Source organism: Brachyistius frenatus, unplaced genomic scaffold, assembly GCF_029030835.1.
Source record: "Brachyistius frenatus isolate BFR_SWC_R1_liver_20210118 unplaced genomic scaffold, ASM2903083v1 Contig_2, whole genome shotgun sequence".
Lineage (NCBI taxonomy): Eukaryota > Metazoa > Chordata > Actinopteri > Embiotocidae > Brachyistius > Brachyistius frenatus.
The window spans coordinates 11,759,195-11,774,103 of record NW_027210601.1 but is presented as its reverse complement, the minus strand read 5'-3'; the positions used below and the strand labels follow the sequence as shown (position 1 = coordinate 11,774,103).

The following is a 14,909-nucleotide window of genomic DNA, read 5'->3' as shown; positions in this document are numbered from 1 at the left end:
TAACTATTACAGACCGCAAGCTTCAAACCAATTCTAACACTTGTGTATCGTGAACTGTAACATGAAACAGCTCAGTAGAGGCAGAGTTGCACTGTGGTGTGAGTCCACTGGTCTCCATATGGTGAGTGTATGATTTCTAAGTGGCAGTAACAAGGTCTTAGCACCTACTCTGTTACACTGTAATGTGGTGACAGATTATGACTTCCTTCCTTTAAGAGTTCATAATGGCCTCGAGTGCTGGTGAGGTCATCTGCGCACATACAGTGAGAGTGTGTCTACAGACTAATGCAAACACCCACATAAACACATACAGTGTATACCAACCTGTAATGCTATTTCTTGCTCCCCCTACCACATATAGTTCACACAGCTGCAGCTAATGTAACCTGAGCGACGAGCTCTCTAATCCTGACAAGCCCATAAAGGAGACCAAACGGGGAAAGGAGACGGGAAGGGGGAGGTGGGGGAGGGAGATCCAGCACTGACCCTCTCTGTGTTTTTGTGTCCTAGAAAACGGCGGCCGACGGCAAACGTCAGGAGATCATTGTTTTGGATTCGAAGAGAAGTAACGCCATCAACATCGGCCTGACGGTGCTGCCTCCGCCTCGCACCATCAAGACGGCCATCCTCAACTTCGACGAGTACGCGCTCAACAAGGAGGGCATAGAGGTGAGAGATTCAGACGGTGGCCAATCAGAAGTGAAGAATCCTTTCTCACGCCTACAGTATCACCGATGTACTGCTCCGTCTTCTCCTCTCAGAAAATCCTGACGATGATCCCGACAGAGGAAGAGAAGCAGAAGATCCAGGAGGCGCAGCTGGCCAACCCCGACGTCCCGCTGGGCTCCGCAGAGCAGTTCCTCCTCACTCTGTCCTCCATCAGTGAGCTCTCTGCCCGACTCCAGCTGTGGGCCTTCAAGATGGACTACGAGGCAACAGAGAAGGTCGGTTTAACTCCACCCGTTGTTCTCAGTTGAGTAGCGCAGTGAGTATTCACCACAGAGAGATGCAGCACACATCCTATGAAACTGCATGTCAGTGCCTCGTTTGTGTGACGATGCATTGCAGAGAAATTCAACTTTGAAATTGCACCGTCGTTACACTCTGCCTGAAGTGCTGCGTCCATCTCCACCTCCGCTGAATTTCTCCCAAAGTCCCGAACGCTTCACAACGTACCGCATAGCAAAATTAAACAACAGAATTCACCCTTTCTGATAATACCTGTTGTTTCTCTGTACGACAAAGCTTTTTTTTTTTTTTTTTTTAAGCTAATCTGGTTTTAAAATCACAGTTGACCTCTGTACTGCCTTCTGACATTACATCCCACTTTGTCTGAATAACAAACAAATAAATAAACAATGTATTTGTGGGCTTACACTACAGCTGAGTTATCAGCACATATCACAGGGCTGTATGCTCCGAGTGTGAGTTCCTGGTTCGGGCCCCTGGCCACCCGGAGTCATTCATGACCTTTATTTTCCATCAGGCACTAAGCACCTATTTTTTTCAAATTGCTGAGTCATAGTTTACCACAAACATGGTTTCATATATTTTCAGATTCTAGACAATCTCCTCGACACAATTATAAAGAGATATCTCTACTGACTATATTTTATGATGAGAGACATGTAAAAACATAAAAATGTTTGTCTTCCCTTGATATAAAAGCTCAAATATAAAATCTCTTAGTATTATTAAATTAAACAAGATATAGCATGAATTGTTAGCCCCAACAATGACCAAGATATGAACTTAAAAGTGAAGGTAGTGAAATTACCCTGAAAATAGGCTCAGGTTCATAGGATTAAACGTGTCACAGTACTTTTAACCGCTAAAAGTGTTCGATAAAAGTGTAGAAGTTTGAGTTAAAGTGGTGTGTGCTTTTCATAAGTATGTAGAGGAGGAAATTAGCAAGTGAAAGTGGTTTTATTAAAGCAGAAACAGACGCAGCTAAATGAAGGTTGGAGTCAATGTGCACAGCATGTGTGTCTTATAGCCGTGTCAGTAAGTATCAACATCCCTTTAGTACAAACAACATCCGCAAAACATCAACATAGTTACATCATAACATCAGAACAAAATATGCACGCTTATTAGCAGCACCTCACCTCACCTTCCTCCTCCTTCTTCTTCTGGCACACCATGTTTTACTGGAGCGAAGAATGCAACCAGCAGGAGAAGTTCAAAGCCAAAACACCGAGAATGAGAAACACGCTGCCCCTCCGTTTGCCATCCTGCAAATGTTTTATGGCCTCCAGCAGGATGCAGTTGTCTTTAATCTCTCCGTGTAAGACACGATTCACGCACGTTCGGCGGAGCGACGCTCCCGACTCGCCTCCGCGGGACGGTTTTAATGGAGGGCAACATACCGTGCAGGCACACAAACACAACAAAAGGTCCACGTAATCAGAAGCACGTTTGACGGCGGAGACTTGACCAAAGCAGCAGCAGCAGCTTCGAAACAACCTCTCATGACCTCGAACAACAGCAGATGACTTGTGGTGGGAGGCGACGTGCACCTGTTCTCCGCTTACACAACTAATGAAACACACGTTTTCACGGGCCTTAATTAACTCAAGTAATGATGTATGTGTGTTTCCCTCCTCCCAGGAAGTAGCCGAGCCACTGCAGGATCTGAAGGAAGGTATGGAGCAGCTGGAGAAGAACAAAACTCTGCGCTACATCCTCTCCACGCTGCTCTCCATCGGAAACTTCCTCAATAGCAGCAACGTGAGTCACGACAGGTCCACGTCATCGTAGTGGGACATGATCGCAAGCTTCCTCCGTTTGTCGCAGTGGTTTAGAGAAGTTGTGGAGACAGTCGGTGGTTTTAATGGAGTGTAAACTGTCCAGGCTTGTAATTTATAGATTAGAAATGACATCAGAGCAAACGTACCTAATGATGATACTCCAAACGTATGCTGTGTTCAATCTCAGCTTATTTGCTTGTTGAAACAAATGTATGTGAAAACCATTTCTTTTTAAGTTTCTTATCACATTGGAATGCTTAAAAAAGAATATATATAAAATGTGATTTATTTGTGTTTATGTTTGCGTGTCCAGGCTAAAGGCTTCGAGCTGACGTATTTGGAGAAGGTTCCTGAGGTGAAGGACACGGTCCACAAGCAGTCTCTGCTCCATCACGCCTGCTCTGTCGTGGTGGAGAACTTCCCTCAGAGCACCGACCTTTACTCCGAGATAGGAGCCATCACGCGCTCTGCAAAAGTACGTTCACTATCGGAAAGCTCGTGTACGTTGATACTTTTCATCCGCAGAAGATGCATCGAGTGGAAAACCTGAGTTAAGCTCACTGGACTTAAAAAAGGTTTTTACTCAGGTGGAAAAGTAGTTGGAGCCACTTCAGTTAATATACCATAATATCATCAGGCTTCACCCAGGGATCATGTCAATTTATTTTTTTCTGGAATATTAATTGTGTTCTAAGTTACTGGGAAAAGATGGACTCTTCAGTCCCTGTCCCTAAGGAGACAGGGACTGAAGCGTCTGCTAACTTACGCTGTGGTTTTGAGTTTTGAGTTTTTTTGTTTGTTAATTCGTTTGTTTGCTATTAGCTCGCTCTTAATTTGTTGTTTTAATAACACTCAGCAGGTTTTAAAGTCTCTGTGGCGTTTAAACATTCAAACAACACATGTAGGAAAGTCTCATCAGCCAATCGTGCTTCTTTAAAGCTCCCATATTTCACACTTTTATGGTGTTTAGTTTGCAGTCCAAACAGCACAGTCGCTGAATACGGGCTGTGTGTGCATGTGAGTGTTTTGACACTTTCACAGTGTTTATACAGCACCTAGTCCTGCTTTATAATCCAGAGAAATGAAATGGATATCTGAAGTTACATAATATGGGACCTTTAAAAATATGACTTGTTGAGTTTAATGAGCTCTCAGTATTACATGAGTCAAAATACCTGAAATTGTTTCAAAAAATGAAAACTAGAACTCCTACAGTCACATTAAGTTATTTCTAAGAAGTTTCCATTAAACCTTTTTGTAGTCATTTTGGTCATTTGGTTGTATCACCATCTTTTCCATCAGGTGGACTTTGACCAGCTGCAGGAGAACCTGTGTCAGATGGAGCGGCGCTGCAAAGCCTCATGGGACCACCTGAAGGTGATCGCCAAGCACGAGATGAAGCCCCAGCTGAAGCAGAAGATGTCTGACTTCCTCAAAGACTGTGCCGAAAGAATCATCATCCTCAAGATCGTTCACCGCAGGATCATCAACAGGTACTTCGCTGTTATTTTTAGTTTGATTCGTCCATTTTACCACACAGCATTATTGTAAAATAGTCAAATATGAATGTAAAAAAGTGATAAATATTTTTTTTTAAAAAGCGATAAAAGATTACCGATTACGTCGTCTTCCTCCCAGGTTCCACTCCTTCCTGTTGTTCCTCGGTCACCCGGCCTACAGCGTGAGAGAGGTCAGCGTCCACAGGTTCAGTAAAATCCTCAGCGAGTTTGCTCTGGAGTACCGAACCACCCGAGACCGCGTGCTGCAGCAGAAACAGAAGCGAGCCGACCATCGCGAACGCAACAAGACCCGAGGAAAGATGATCATGGACGTGAACGCTCCTGTGAGCATCACACACACACACAACCTCTCACACAAACACCTCCAACTGTGCTCTCTCTTTCTTTATTTGTTTTCCTTCATTTTCTTTGATCTGTTCTTTGACTTTCACTCTTTATTTCTCCTGTAGTCTGATGATGAAGAGGAGGGCGAGGTATCAGCCTGTGTGCCAGTCTGCCTGCGCGCGCGCGCGCGCGTGCGTGCGTGCGTGTGTGTGTGTGTGTGTGTGTGCGTGTGTGTGTGTGTGTGTGCGTGTGCATGTGCATGAATCCATTAACTGCAACTAGATTACTTTTCCTCAGTTTTCACTTAACATCTGAGTGAATCAATCATTAAATGCACTTTAATCTTCACAGGTGTTTTTTCTTGATGCTTCAACTTTGGTGTGTTTGAGTCCAAAATACATCCAACTCAAGCTGCCTGATTCTGATCGTCTTCCGTTCTGTCTCTTCACGCAGTGCGGTCGGTACGGCTCGAGCAGCAGCAACAGCGCCCCCAGTGGCAGCCAGGAGAGCGAGCAGCCTCAGGGTCTGGGCCACACCGAAGACGCTGCGGAGCACGAGCACATGAAAGCGGTGCTGAGGACCGGCAGCGGCAGCGGCGACAAGGAGGGCGGCGTGGTGCCGGGCCTGCGGACGCGGACCAGATCACGACCTGGACGAGGAGGTGAGGACGACAGGAAGTGCCAGACAGGAGTTAGTTCACCTGAAAGGGTTTAGTTTGCTCATGTATGAACGTTTGTCGCCTGCTGGTGCAGGTCGCAGTATGCAGGCGTGGACGCCACCCGTAGACGACACGCAGATCTGCGGAGACGACGCCGCAGATGAAATCATGGAGCGCATCGTGAGGTCGGCCACTCAGGGACCCGGAACCAGAGCCCAGCCCCGAGAGAGGAGGAGGTCCAGGGCCAACCGCAAATCATGTACGACCCAACAGAGCCTTCACATCTATCCCAAAACTATTTTATTTACTGATTTTAGGCTTTGAGTTTGTAGTTTGTTCAAACTGGAAACATGACGAAGACAGCAAGAAAAAAAAAAAAGACATTTTTAAGTTTTCACTTGCGATGCACCTCAGTTTGGATGATGGTGACACAAAAAACAAACATGGTGAATTAGAACCGTTAACTGTTCATCTCAAAGACGCTTAACTTCTAATATTTGACTGACTGCGTTTCGTTGAACATGCATGAATTAAAAATGGATTTCGATGCAAAGCCAAACAGCAGAGACAATTCTTCATATGTTGTACGTCCATTATCAAACTATGATTTGTCCTATTGTATAGTAGAACTGACAGGTGTGTGTTGGACAGTTCTGACTGCAGAACAGCTTTTAGTATGAACGAGGACATTTCAGTATGTTATGAACTCATACGGTCGGTATGTCGAACAGCGAATGACCGTTCCATAACTCTCATCTCTCGTCACAGTGAGGCGGACTCTGAAAAACGGGCTGACACCGGAGGAAGCTGTCGCTTTGGGGCTGACTGATTCTCCAGACGCTCCGATGTGATCGTCCGCCTCTCACCCGTCCTCACTGCCGTGGAAACACAGCCGTGAATCTGACGTCTCCGTCAGCCTTCGCCACAATCTGGAGCTGCGTTCCACCCGCCACAAGCCCCGCCCTTTTAAGGTTTTTGCCAGCTGCTAAACTTGCCTAATGTTTCTGAGTGAAGAAGCTGCAGCCACGGCAGTGTTTTTTTTATTTCTTTTTTTTTTTTTGTATTCAGTACAACAACAACAAAAAATCTTCCAGAAGAAACAGTGGAGTATTTGTCACACAGAGACTGATGTATTCAATTTGGCTAGGAAAAGAAAAATCGAATTCAGTGACGCTGCCGCTTTTTATTTATCTAAACATATTTGAAATGTTGCATCAGTCCAAAGGGATAATTTGCTGTGACTTCACCATTTTTAATTTATCAAAGCTGTGAATGAAGATTAAGAGGAATTTTAATTTGTTCTTGTAGAGTTTTAAAGGATCCCAAGAGATCACACGAACAGATGTTTAATAAGAACCGTCCTACGTGAACATGCAGGCGTTTTGCTTCTGCAGCTGCACATGTGGCACGTGTGTTTTGTAGGAACGTGAAAGGTTTTCAATCTGATGAGTGCCTTTCATTTTAAAGGGACAGTGCTGTACCTTCTTCCCATCTCTCTCTCTCTCTCTCTTCGTATTCACCTCCTACTTCTCAGATGACTCCCACATGTCACACTCACAGGTCTGCCGAGTGCTGAATACAGTAAACGTTCTCAGTATTTATTTGCAAAGCTCTGACATCTCGCACCTTAACTATCAACTTTAACAGTCTGTCATGCTGAAATGAACGACACAGAAAAAAAATATACATTTTTATCTCAGAGGTACTGTTTGTAAAGTGTAAAAAGATAAAAAAAAGATATGGAGTTGGTTTTTTTTTAATATTAATAATCTTATTTTGAAGGACTTGCAGAGATTTCTGCATCAAACGTGTAAATGCCCTCGTCAGCTGCCAGGTCCTGAATACTGTAACTCTACAGTGTGCATGTTTAGTGCGGTTCTTGTATTATTTTTGTAATTTCTGTAGAAACTTGTATTATAGTCTGAGAGAAAAAGATCAAAAGAGGCTTTTTTTTTTTTCTTTTTTTTTGTGAATTGTAATTAAAAGAGAAGATTCTTGAGAGATAGCAGAAATATTTTGTTTTTGAGTTGTTGCTCCTTGCTGAGAGAAGGGGACGTTTGATTTGAGCTCTGTGGTCTCGTTGTACTTCGTATGGACTTGAACAGGTCAGCAGGGACAGGGAAAACATCACTGCATAAATACAACACTTTCACTTGAAATGCTGTGTATACACGTTCTGCAATAAAACCACAAAACCCTCTGAGTGGAAAAAGTTCACGTCATTACTCGTTTCACCTGCGATTCCCGTTTTGACTCGGGAGGTTCTGCCGACCGACCTTTGGATTAATGAGGTGCCATAAAGTGCTCGACTGCTGCTCACTGTGCAGTGATTGTGCAGATCGCTGTTCCACCTGTTGACCTCAGGATTGTGTCTGAAGCACGGTGCGACCATGGCCAAGTCGATGAGCCTGCTGTGGGCCGCCGGATCCGCTCCGTGTTGGCGCGTCATGATCGCTCTGGAGGAGAAGAAGCTGCACGGATACAAACACAAGCTGCTGTCCTTCGAGAAAATGGAGCACAAATCTCAGGAAGTCCTGGAAATCAACCCCAGAGGACAGGTAGGCGTCGCAGCACGCACGTAATCCCAGTAAAATGTACAACCATGGTCAATACCGACACATTTTTATTCCTTGTTAGTTGCAGATATTCAGATTCTAGTTACTTGTTCTACTAATGTAAGTTAGGATGAGCGTTGAAGATCTGATTCCTACTAAAAGAGAAATGGGCAAAAGGCTGAAGTAGCCAATCCTTTATTAGTTGACCACAAGCAGAATGAGGGAGTGTAATTCTAACCCTTCAGACTGACATGCACTTTAAACTTATTCTTCTCTAATAAACTAAGAAAATATAACCAAAAATATTTACACATGCAAAAAAACAAAACAATACTCTAAACCCCTCAAATCATCCAATTAGACAGGAAATTGTTGCTTTTAGTCCAATAGGGAAGGGAAAGGACGCCTTTTAGTGGCCAAATAAATTGTAACACCCAGAGTGCATTTACAGGTAATTTGGTCAAGTGGTAGATTTTCTGTGAACAGACTGGTCACAGATGATGTTGGAGTCGAAGATCAATTCATCCGAATTCTTTATCGGACATGCAGCACGGGAAGAAGTGCACCGTTTGCTGGACTGCAAAGTTCTTCAGCTTCTTACGGAAAAGAGTACAATATTTATACACTCACTTCACATAAACGTGGGATGGGACGTACTTTTCGGAATCAGTCACGCCACTACCTTGGCTGCAATAGTTGCGTGTCAGCTGACTAAACATAGGTCCATACATGGATGTCAGCTGGACATATGTCCACACATTTAACAATCACTTACTGTTGAGATATCAATTCATTACACAAAACAACTATTATTCACTCCTAGAATAGATAATAGTCCATTGATAAGTACAGAGCGCATGCATGCAGGCTGCTTTTAGCTTTGCTCTAAGCAACACACCATTCGTGTCATCCGGTCAAACAGAGTTTACTTGTGAAATAGCAGTATTGTGCTTACGTTGTCAGTTTTTCGCAATCACGCGTGTAGTGTTGCAACACAGTGGAAATATATACTGATACGTTTTGCTGAGACTGCTCATAAGCTCCTATAATATTACGCATAATGTTATCAATCCTAACATGTATATACAGTAGATATGAAATATCTCCACAGTCACCATCTAACAAACATTATAGCTAAAACCCCTAAACATAGGATTTATAGCTATTTATTGCACATGTGATTCTCACTTATAGTAATATATTATACATTTATTGTGAAGTGGTACAAATTTACAGTCATTTATTTTATATTTATAGTCATTTCTTGTACTTTTATAGAAATCTAGCACATATATACAGTAATTTAATGTGCCTGCCGGTTTTCCCATGATTCACTGCGGCACAACAGGTGCATGACACGGCTGATTGGTCTTTTTGCTGGCATCTCTAACACCTCCAGTCATTATTAAACTTAGTAAAGTTTAAAAAGAAAAATTCTTAATATAGGTTTTTCTTTTCTTAAATGTTTTAATAATTACTGTAAAAAAATTAAAAAACAGTAAAAAACATATGCAATATCATCATTATAGAAGTTGCCCTTTATATAATGACGCACTTGTGGCACAAAGTGTACTGCACAAGGACCCGCCAGACGTCCTGCCTTCTCATTATAATTTAATTATCACATTTTCTTCCTGGCAGGTCCCTGCGTTCAAACATGGAGACAACACACTGAATGAGTCCAGTGCAGCATGTTTATACCTGGAGGTGAACAGCAAAAACAAAATACATATATATATATCTATATCTATATAGATATATAGATATAGATATATATGAAACACGTTGAATATCATCCAGGATATTGTGTCTGATCTTTTCTTTCTCTCTGCTGGGACAGAATCAGTTCAAGTCTCAGGGCAACAAGCTGACTCCTGACGGTCCTGCAGAACAAGCACTGATGTACCAACGCTTGATGGAGGGAGTCAACCTCACTGATGTACTCAGTGAGTCACTCGAACACCAGCACAGAGCGTAGAGAGGTAACAGACAGGAGACCATCACACCGTGCAGGGATGTTTACGTTGTACGTCCTGCCTCAGATTCAGTGATCTACTACGACTGGTTTGTCCCCGAAGGAGAGAGACACGACTTGGCTGTGAAGAGAACCAGAGACGCTCTGACCACGGAGCTCCAGCTGTGGGAGGGTTACCTGCAGAAGGTATGAACACCACACGAACACACACACAGCCACAGACACACAGTCTTCACAGCGGTGCTTCCTTTATTTTCTCTAAGGTGGCTGCGGGCTCGTACCTGGCGGGGGGGGCCTTCTCCTTAGCTGATGTGATCGTCTTCCCAAACGTTGCGTATGCGTTTCGTTTCGGGTGAGGAACTCAGTTCAGTACTTCCTGGAAAATAGAGCCCAGTCGGGCTTTTTCATCGTGACCTTGTGTCTTCCTTTCTAGGCTGTCTGCAGGCCGCTACCCCAAACTGGCCAAATATTACAGCCTGCTGAAGGATAGGCCGAGCATTAAGACCAGCTGGCCCCCGCACTGGACGCCCAGCCCACACGGCTATGAGATCCTGAAGGACATCTGAGACACAAGAAGCATCGCCTACATCATTGTACATGTATGCCTGTAGGTTTGTTTAACTGTGAAGTTAATAAAAAATAAATATTTTTGAAACATGTTGCTTGTTAAATTCTTATTTTTTTACATGTAAATTCTTTCAAATGGGCTCACAGGAGCAACAAAACAGTCAAATTTGTCTTGTTTTTTTAGGTAAAGCAATGATGAAAGGGGAATTGTGGTTCCTTCTTCCATCTAATAGGTAACAATATGGCTTCAGAACCACAGAAATTGCAGAAAGAGCGAAGTTCTGAATCTAAAACCACGACCCTGAATTCTGTGGCCTGAAGTGTTGGTCAGGTTTAGGCGTGAAGAGTGAGATGGTCAGGATGATGGTAAGATATCAGGGTGGGTCACAAAATCTGATAGGTCCCACATTTAGGTGGAACTTTTAGAGTTTTCCTACCTGCTGGAGGATGATGATGATCCAACTGGAAGGAGAAAGCTCTGCTGTAGAGATCAGGAGGAATCTTGTCCCATTGTATTTGGAGTGGTATTGTGATCTTATAGGGCGGCTGTCGCTCAGGTGTTGTAGCGAGTTGCCCTCAAACCGTAAGGTCGGTGGTTCAGTCTGTGGTTTCCTCCTGTCCACATGCTGAAGTGTCCTTGGGCAAGACATTGAACCCCACGTTGCTCCAGATAGCAGGCAAGCACTTTGCACGTCAGCTCTGTTGCCATTGTTGTATGAGTATGAATGTGTCACAGGGTTTTGCAGGCCTCTAGTTTCACATTTTATTTCCTCACGCAAATTCACTTTGCCAAGTTTAAGTCACCCCAAATAACAGGATAAGTAGCTACATGAACACAATAAAAAGGAGTGCTCCCTCGCTTACTTAGATAGATTCAAGTTGAGATTGGCCTATAGTGGCCCACTTAGCTGCATTAAGAAATGACATTGCTCTCCATAAACATGTACCATTGTTTCATCCGCAGAGCCCAATGCCGACAGTTACACTGGAACTACCTTGTTCTGAAAAAATAGACAACTCAAGAATTGTCCATTTGTGACTTCCAGCACAGAGTGGAGACATACAACGATCAGAATCCCTGAAAATCACATAATGCATAATCGCATATTTATATTGGATGTTCTGTCCCTGAAGAGGAGAAACAGGGAAGCGCTCCAAACTTGAACTCTGGTAGTTGTAGTTTCTTCTTCCACCCAGTAGGTGGCAATATGCGCTTTTATTAAAGCTTGAAAAACCCATAAACCTTTGCAAGAGAAATACTCAATCCGCTTCAGTGTCTTCGGTGGTAGACGAAGGTAAGAGGTTCTTGCTGTTGTTAACTCTATTAAAAAAAAAAAAACAACAACATGGCGAAGGACATGACTCTGCTGTGGGGCTCCGGCTCTCCTCCCTGTTGGAGGGTGATGATCGCCCTGGAGGAGAAGAACCTGCAGGGCTACAACCAGAAACTGCTCTCCTTCGAGAAAATGGAGCACAAGTCGCAGGAAGTGTTGGATATTAATCCCAGGGGACAGGTATCAAACTAGTCTGTAGAAAATCACACTATGACTCACGTTAAAAATAATTTAAAAAAAAAAAACCTCCTCAAAAATCCCAACCTGAGTAACTTCACGTACATTAACCTGATATGCAGGCGTCGGCTCTGCAACGTAGGTAGCGCCAAACCCCAGCCAAGAAATTTCAGATTTAATGATTTCTGATACTGCATAATAAGCGGAGCTGCTTTAACTTCGTTGAAGGCTTTTATCAAATAGCAAGGATAGACTGTTTAATTCGGTTTACATTCCGTTCATTAAGCAGCTTTATATTTCAGGAATTCCTCTAAAGGCTGGCTAAGTGCCTATCTTCCTACAGGTTAACTACAGCGCCACACATGGAGGTAAACTAACGAATAAAAACAGAATTTCTACAGTAGATGAAAAATTACCATGCCGAAGTATACAATAAGCTTCTGTGTTGCATTGCTATCTTAGTTTGTGATTTATAAGTCATGTATTATGCGAGTAAGTGTCCGTTTTAAATGTAGTTTGGTGCACGAGTTTGCCTTAAGCAAAAAGAGTACACCTGCTTTTATTGTTTTACAGCCTCAAAACCTTCAAACCACACACTGTTAACACAGTGTTTTTTTTTTTTTTTAACACAATGAGTTTTATTAAAATATTTTATAATTATTAAATAATTAAGTTAAATAAGATTCCCTGTAAGTTACTGCACAGCAGGTTTTAATTGGCTCCCTGCATCATTACCATTAAAACATGATATATGATGACAACACCAATAAAAGTTAACCTGTCAATAATCTGTCTTTAACTTTTTCAGCTTCCAACTTTCAAACACGGAGACACTGTCGTGAATGAGTCCTACGCAGCCTGTTGTTACCTGGAGGTGAGGGACCTAATCCATCAACTAATAATATCAATTAACACCAGCCGTTTTACACATGCCAACACTAAATCCTCATCCGTGTGCGTGTTTTCTCTCAATATAGAGCGAGTTCAAGTCCCAGGGAACCAAACTGAGCCCAGACAGCCCGGAGGAACAGGCGCTGATGTACCAACGCATGTTCGAGGGTGTCACGTTCTACGAAAAACTCAGTAAGGAACATCAAAGTTTGTCGACAGACAGGGCGGAGGTGAGCGGGGTGTGAGGAGTTTCTCCTGGTATCTGCCCGTCTATGACGACGGCTCGAGTAGATGTCCTTCGGGAGTGGCGAACTGAGACGAACGAGGCGTCCTCACTGCTCGCTGTAGCTCCTTCCTCCCCGCTGCAGTGCAGCCCGAGTGGCAGACCCTGCAGCAGTGTGTCATGACTCTGGGGGAGTTTGTCACGTCCTTGTTGGTAGTCAGGCCCACAGTGATCGTCTCATCTGCCATTATGGTAGTGTGGGAGCTGCAGGTGGGAGTGCGGTCGTTGGTAAAGAGGGAATAGAGAAGTCGGCTGAGGACACAACCTTTAGGAGAACGGGTGTCGAGGATGACGGCGGGGGAGATGTGATTACCGAGTCTCTGGATGAGAAAGTCCTTGATCCACAGACATGTGTATGTAGACCGAGTGTCTGCAGTCTGCTGGCCAGTTTGTGGGTTGATGGTGTTAAAGGTTTGAACTGAAGTCATCCTAACGCAGGTATTGGGGTTTTCCAGGTGGGTGAGAGCAGTGTGAAGCGCCGAGGTAGATGGTATCTTCCGTGGATCGATTGGCCCGCAGGATTCCCATAAGTCAGGGAATTTGAAAAACTCTTCTCCAGACAGGGAACGTCGGAGAGTTTAATTCTTTTTTTTAAGGCCAAGTCACGGAATATCAGGTAATTTTGTTTGCATGTTAAATTTTAGTTGCCGTTTCTCAAACCAGAATCAAACCTGTTGAAAAACAGGTTTAGTTCATCGGCCCATGCCTGGCCGCCTCCCACCACTGTGCTGTGGCCCGTGGTGGTTTTGAGTCCTCTCTTTGTTCTGTTAGAGACGATCCTCCAGCTTCCTCCTGTTGCAGTCCTTTCCTTTCCTTATTTCCACATCATTGTGTGTGTGTGTGTGTGTGTGTGTAATCTTAATGTGCTTCTTTTTTGTTTTTTTCCAGATGCAGTGATCTACTATGACTGGTTTGTCCCTGAAGGAGAGAGGCATGACTCCGCTCTAACGAGAAACAAAGAGGCTCTGACCACTGAGCTCAAACTGTGGGAGGGTTACCTGCAGAAGGTGTGTGAGTGAGCGGTACACGTGAACTGACTCGACATGCGTCGATGCATTCAAACTGGCTGCATTTTTCTTTCTTTCAAGCTGGGCCCCGACTCTCACCTGGCGGGGCCGTCCTTCTCGCTGGCAGACGTGGTCGTCTTTCCGACCGTCGGCACTCTCTTCAGATTTGGGTAAGAGAGGCAGAGACGGGAACATGAAATAAGAGACGGTCTGCAGAGATCGCAGCTCAAACGCCTTCTACCTTCTGGTCTGTAGGTTGTCTGCAGAGCGCTACCCTAAACTGGGAGAGTATTACTCTCTGCTGAAGGAGAGACCCAGCGTCAAAGCCAGCTGGCCTCCTCATTGGCTGGAGAACCCCAAGGGACAAGACACACTGAAAGACATCTGAGTCTCACTCACACACACACACAATGAGTCGAAAAAGAAAGTGTTCGATTACCATTGTGTTCGAAATATATCTGCGTGAAATAAGTCCAATTATGTAGTTCTTGTTAGTTTGAGTCAAATCTTTGGCAAAAATAGCTGTTTGAGTGAACAGTTGAAATTGCACTAGTATGTTTTGAAATATGTTAATATAAATCCCAAAACATGTTTAACATTGAGTGGAATATGTTCCTTGTATTGCTCTTTATTAAAATCTCGTGCTTCACATGGTGTGTGATCGTGGAAGAAGGCCTGGCCAGGCTCTACGCTGCTGTGATGGGTTGTGTCGCTGTCAGTCAACTGGTCCCTAACATAGACTTTATATAAAAAGTTGACGTAGATTCCGGGTCTGAAAAAATTCGGGCCGATGTGGAAGTACCATAATGCGCAATACTATCAAGGGCCCCTAGAGGTCAGCTCCAAAGCGGCTCTGGCTCCATAGACT

At 43.9% G+C, this 14,909-nt stretch overlaps 3 protein-coding genes across 6 annotated transcripts in view; all 3 read left to right on the top strand.

Moving 5' to 3' along the window:
- fhod3a (formin homology 2 domain containing 3a) overlaps positions 1-7,251 on the top strand; it is a 57,399-nt gene extending 50,148 nt beyond the window's left edge. For 3 of the 4 annotated variants that reach the window (XM_069699550.1, XM_069699541.1, XM_069699523.1), the window contains 10 exons: positions 511-669; positions 762-944; positions 2,611-2,730; positions 3,064-3,225; positions 4,053-4,243; positions 4,389-4,593; positions 4,720-4,743; positions 5,048-5,255; positions 5,347-5,511; positions 6,021-7,251. In XM_069699550.1, the coding sequence (XP_069555651.1) occupies positions 511-669; positions 762-944; positions 2,611-2,730; positions 3,064-3,225; positions 4,053-4,243; positions 4,389-4,593; positions 4,720-4,743; positions 5,048-5,255; positions 5,347-5,511; positions 6,021-6,103 (1,500 nt within the window). In that variant the 3' untranslated portion in view covers positions 6,104-7,251. The remainder of the gene's footprint in view (positions 1-510; positions 670-761; positions 945-2,610; positions 2,731-3,063; positions 3,226-4,052; positions 4,244-4,388; positions 4,594-4,719; positions 4,744-5,047; positions 5,256-5,346; positions 5,512-6,020) is intronic. The other variant, XM_069699532.1, reaches the window with a different exon arrangement.
- Positions 7,252-7,541: 290 nt separating this feature from the next.
- On the top strand, positions 7,542-10,380 carry LOC138621465 (glutathione S-transferase A-like). Its single transcript, XM_069699563.1, has 6 exons — positions 7,542-7,810; positions 9,449-9,514; positions 9,648-9,753; positions 9,850-9,968; positions 10,046-10,134; positions 10,216-10,380. Exons 1-6 carry the CDS (start codon positions 7,643-7,645, stop codon positions 10,346-10,348), a joined length of 681 nt encoding a protein of 226 aa, XP_069555664.1. The 5' UTR covers positions 7,542-7,642; the 3' UTR covers positions 10,349-10,380.
- A 1,230-nt stretch (positions 10,381-11,610) lies between these two features.
- On the top strand, positions 11,611-14,690 carry LOC138621421 (glutathione S-transferase A-like). The gene is made up of 6 exons (XM_069699471.1): positions 11,611-11,863; positions 12,669-12,734; positions 12,838-12,943; positions 13,923-14,041; positions 14,123-14,211; positions 14,297-14,690. Exons 1-6 carry the CDS (start codon positions 11,696-11,698, stop codon positions 14,427-14,429), a joined length of 681 nt encoding a protein of 226 aa, XP_069555572.1. The 5' UTR covers positions 11,611-11,695; the 3' UTR covers positions 14,430-14,690.
- The last annotated feature ends 219 nt before the right edge of the window (positions 14,691-14,909 follow it).